Source organism: Rutilus rutilus, assembly GCF_951802725.1.
Source record: "Rutilus rutilus genome assembly, chromosome: 13".
In the NCBI taxonomy this organism is placed as follows: domain Eukaryota; kingdom Metazoa; phylum Chordata; class Actinopteri; order Cypriniformes; family Leuciscidae; genus Rutilus; species Rutilus rutilus.
This window is the reverse complement of record NC_140218.1, coordinates 16,671,096-16,676,251: the sequence shown is the minus strand read 5'-3', so window position 1 is coordinate 16,676,251 and position 5,156 is coordinate 16,671,096. Positions and strand designations below refer to the sequence as shown.

General features: G+C 38.2%; 1 protein-coding gene across 1 annotated transcript; it reads left to right on the top strand.

Annotated features, from left to right (window-relative positions):
• Window positions 1-609: 609 nt before the first annotated feature.
• Window positions 610-1,863, top strand: LOC311301794 (neuropeptides B/W receptor type 1; the record flags this gene model as incomplete). Its single annotated transcript, XM_084427127.1, has 2 exons — window positions 610-622; window positions 856-1,863. Exon 2 carries the CDS (start codon window positions 886-888, stop codon window positions 1,861-1,863), a length of 978 nt encoding a protein of 325 aa, XP_084283253.1. The 5' UTR covers window positions 610-622; window positions 856-885.
• Window positions 1,864-5,156: the final 3,293 nt, after the last annotated feature.

Here is a 5,156-nt window from a genome sequence, read left to right as displayed (position 1 = left end):
AAACTTTTCGAAGTGTCAGAGTGTCCGCTGCATACCTGTCTATAGAGAGACAGAAAGCTCTCAGATTCCATGAAAAATATCTTCATTTGTGTTTCGAAGATGACAAAAAGTCTTAGGGGTTTGGAATGACATGAGGGTGAGGAAATAATGACAGAATTAGTTATTTTTGGCTGAACTATCCCTTTAAACAAGCTGTACCACCTGTGTCTATTGATTTATTTGCTAGTTTATAATTGCAAATTATTTTGATGTAAGTTATATTCCTTTATATGCCTATTTCTATTTTCGTTTACTTTATTATACGAATTTACTTATTTTTAAGTTCTGACTGACGTTTAACACTGGCTCTTTTTTTACTCTCAAAGTATTACAACAATAACAATTCATTATACGGCAGTAGTAGTCATTTGTTTTAGACTAACTGGATAAATTGCACTTCGTGAAACGTATTGTGTTTCCTGCAGGACAATAAAGGATGAAAATGATAAGTGAGAGAGAGACTGTTGGAGGTCTGTCTTACATCATAATGCGTAAAATCGCGCGCGTAAAAGCGTTACGCTCTGCCATTTACCACAAAGTGTCCATGGAATACCAATAGAGCAGACCAGTCTGGATCTGTCAGGTAAGATGACTTCAATTCATTTTCTATTTCGTGAAATTTTAAATAAAATCTTATATGGTTTTCAATGCACACCTAACATATAAACTACGAATAGATGCAAAATACAGTTTAGTTCGAATTTTTTTTATTATTTTTTTTATGTAATAATCAAACTGAGACAATTACATACATTTACTTATGTGCTTCTGTGGATTTTATTTTGTAATAAAGTTTTACTTTACTTTTTACTATAGGTTCTGATTCTAATAGAATTCAGAGACACTATGGACAACAAAACAATGCAATCTTCATGCAACCTGACCAGTCCGGATTATAACCAAACCAACTGCACTACTCCAACGTGGATGTTCTACCCTGACTTCTACATCTGGCTACCGGTTATTTACTCTGTCATCTGCGCCGTGGGACTCACGGGCAACACCGCTGTCATTTACGTGATCTTAAAGGCGCCTAAAATGAAAACCGTCACCAACTTATTCATTTTGAATTTGGCCATCGCCGACGACCTTTTCACGTTGGTGTTGCCCATCAATATCGCCGAGCACCTGTTAAACTACTGGCCGTTTGGAGAGATTTTATGCAAAGTGATCCTGTCCATAGACCACTACAACATCTTCTCCAGCATCCTTTTCTTGACTGTGATGAGTGCGGACCGCTATCTGGTCGTGGTGTCCACGTTGCGCTCCAAACGGGTGCTCCACCGGACCTACAGGTTAGCCAAGACGGTCAGCCTGAGCGTTTGGGTACTAGTCATTCTCATCGTGATGCCCTTCACAGTTTTCGCCGGTGTTTACGTGAGTCCCGACGACGCGGAGAGCCGGAAGAGCTGCGTTTTGAGTTTCCCGAGCCCTGAGAGTTTCTGGTTCAAAGCCAGTCGGATCTACACGCTGGTCCTCGGGTTTGTCATCCCCGTATCGACCATTTGCATCCTCTACAGCGTGATGCTCTACAAGTTGAGACGCACGCGACTCAACTCCAACGGTAAGGCTCTGGACAAAGCCAAGAAACGAGTCACAGTGATGGTTTTCGTCGTGCTTGCCGTTTGCTTGTTCTGTTGGACACCCTTCCACCTGAGTACAGTGGTCGCCCTCACCTCAGACTTGCCCACTACTCCGCTGGTTATAGGCATCTCTTATTTCATCACAGGACTGAGTTATGCCAACTCGTGTCTCAATCCGTTCCTTTACGCGTTCTTAGACAACAGTTTCAGAAAGGCGTTTAAGAAAATGCTGGAGTGCTGAAACCTTATTTGTACCCTCTCACAACTCCATCAATGAGGTCATAAATGTGCTTTTTTAACTCAAAAGTCAAAACGCACTTACTTTAAAACAATTAACTTGACTCATAAAGTAGCTCATTTTCTGCACTGTAACGTGCCTTCATAAATGTACAGTTTCAACATTATTTTCCACATCTGTAATTAATTTTGAAGTGGTGCAGAAGAGTAGGCTATTCACTGCAGGGTGTGACTTTTTTTTAGGGTTTAGTTTTTTTTTGGGGGGGGGGGGGGGGGGGGGGGGGGTAATTAACACAGAATTGTAAAACTTGTCTTGAAGTGTAAGTAAATATTTATGAACAGTACATGAATGCTCATATGTGTAAATATAGCCTATTATTATATTTATCTCTTTTGTAAATTACGTTTAAAAGCTTGAAAGTAAAACTTTGGCGCCTCTAGTGGCATAAAATCCTTCTGCTTGCGTTCGATGTTGGTGATTAATAAATGTGCATAATAAATGTGCATGAAGAGTTGCACAGTTCAGTAGCCTACGCTCATTTTTCCCCGAGTGTGTTTTTCGAGTGAATGAAGTTGGAATGAAAACATTTCAATTTGTATTTAAGGACATCATTTAATATTTCAGTCCCTCCCCTTTAATTTAACAAGTGAACCAGTGACGGAATAAGTAGGGTAATTGAAAACCGCTGTTCCGTAATACCTAATATCACCAGAAGAGGGCAGGGTAATATCATGTTGTCTTTTTCATAATTTCACATGAAACACATTCTCTTAATTAGGAAGATACTGGTGCAATTTTAATTAAAAGCTCTAAGACATGTATGAACACTATATACAATAATATATTATATTATATTATATTATATAACTTTACATTATATCTTATATTATTTGTTAATCTGAGTCATATGAATCTATTTTAGGCGAAAGAACAAGTGTTCAAATCAGAATTGTCTAGCAGCCACAATTAAATTCTGCATTGCTGCAACTAAGATTAACAGCTAACTTGCTAGAAGCTTATTGATCTCATTCAAGTTTAACAGAACATCTTAAAAATAATGGAGATCAAAATGTTCAGAGATCTTAAAGACACTTATGTGAAATGGCCTTTCTTTATCTGTCAGATAAAGTGCCTTACTGAACATGCTATGCTGATTCATTTTAATCATTACTTCTCATTTGAGTTATTGAGCGTGTGACAATTTCCCTCTGGTCTTCTCTTCTTAAATCTATAATGATTGCTGCATTCCATGCGGAACTCTTAAGGACGTGATTCAGGTCACTGGTATTGTGAATTTCATTATCTCAGACTTTCTAAGTGTTTCTATTAGCCATTACTCCTCATTCAATTGCACTGGAGGCCATTTAAAGGCGATGTAATGGTGATTCTTATACACAGGGGTAACGTTGTGTTTGTCTAAACACATACAGAATTTCTTTTGAGAGGAAAATATATTTATCCAGCATGTTTGTTTCTGTTTCGAACCCAAATGCCATTAAAACACACATGCTTCAAGGCACACACATAGCCTATATATACTGCCTGAGGAAGAGGCATTTCAAATGAACAATTCGCAGTGTCCATTTCACATTTCTCGTTTTTATATATTTTGTTTCTCTTCCACCTGTCACCACATTGCCTCTCGCCTGCCACTGCTATCATTTCCAGTTCCTCTCCAGCTCATTGGCTCATTTTGTCCCTGGCATCGCTCGGAGTCTTCCAACCTTTGCTTTTCAGAGCTGCTGTTTTGTGAGTGCTGGGCGAAAATTGATTGCCTCACATTTCAGCGAATGTTCTCCACAGGGATACAAAATATCCCCTCATTTATCTCCACCACGAACTGCAGTGGTGTTAGCTGAGTGTGCTGCCTTATAAACACGCTGTAGCCCACAGCACAACATCACTATAAATATTCTCCAGCTTCACTTCTCTCTCTCTCTCTCTCTGTCATACTGCATCACCAACAGCCATGAGTAAAGGCTTTCACTGTAAATAAGATGGCACTGGCAAAGGCATCGTAAATTTTCCTCTCAAGGTTATATGTGAGTGTTTTACTTAGCTCTGCGCGTTAAACGCTGCACAGCAAAATAATCTTAAAGTGTAAAGCGACCACAATATTATTTCGAAAGCAGTATACTTAGTTTAGTACTCTTCACTTGTTCCTCATTATATTTCTGTGCATTTTAATTGTTTTAGTGCCTCCAAGTAACTAATCTCAATGGAAGACACATGGGTAGCCTAGCCTAATGGCCTTTAACTGCATTATGCTCCACAAGATTTTTGTTATAATATCTCTGTCTCAGTCAGTGCTGCAACCAAATCTCAATATTTCACCAATATTATCCACCTATTGTTTTGCTGAATTCATTGTTCTGAAACAGTCATATGATGTATTTCACCTGAGGTCTGTGGTGAATTCCAAGGCAAAAAAGGTAGCAGCTTATCTAGTGCAACGCCCTTCAGCAGAGGACGGTTTCTCTCTGTATAAAGCAATAACACTCTTTATACATGCTCCTTTTAGGCAGCGTTAGCCTTTAGCTTTCATTGTTATGCAGAAGACAAACAGCTTCATATATTTCCTCTAGACCAGATGAAACTTGACAGGTTTCCAAGATGGCAGATTACATCAAAGACTGCATGTCTGGTAATTTTCTTTTGCTACATTTATATGGGGAATTTCTTATATATTTTCAAGTCACTGAGAAATTAGGTCATCCATTCAAAACTTTAAGACTGAATTATTGTAATGCACTTTTGGCTGGATGCCTCGATGTCTCCATTTAGACTGAAGCTAATTTAACCAGGTCGAAAATATGGTCATAATAGTCCGAAATTATTATACCAGGTATACTTTGCTTCCACATGCTTTGAATAGTCCAATCCTAACTGTTACTATATATTGAGGAGCAAAACGTAAAGTCTTGAAAACAAAACAGACAAAACAGAGTCTTGCTAGTGCTACTGGTTATTTAAATCACTTTTTTGTATTTTTAGTTTATACAGTTCTTAAAGAATGTGTGTACATAAATCAAACTGATCAATTTTTTTATTTTTACAAAAAATATTGTGAACATCAATTATGTAGCCTATCATAATAAATCAAATATTTTGTGATAATTTGCCCTTTTAAACCCAGAGATTTCTTTTGTACCTAGCTAGGTTATCTCAATGTTTGTTCCACTAGAGATACTCAACAAGGAATGAAAAGTGTAGCAACCAGCCCTTGAGCTAAACTTGTATTCACACGCGTCACGCGAGCGCGCGCACGCGCAATGTTTGATTACTGTAACGTCTTA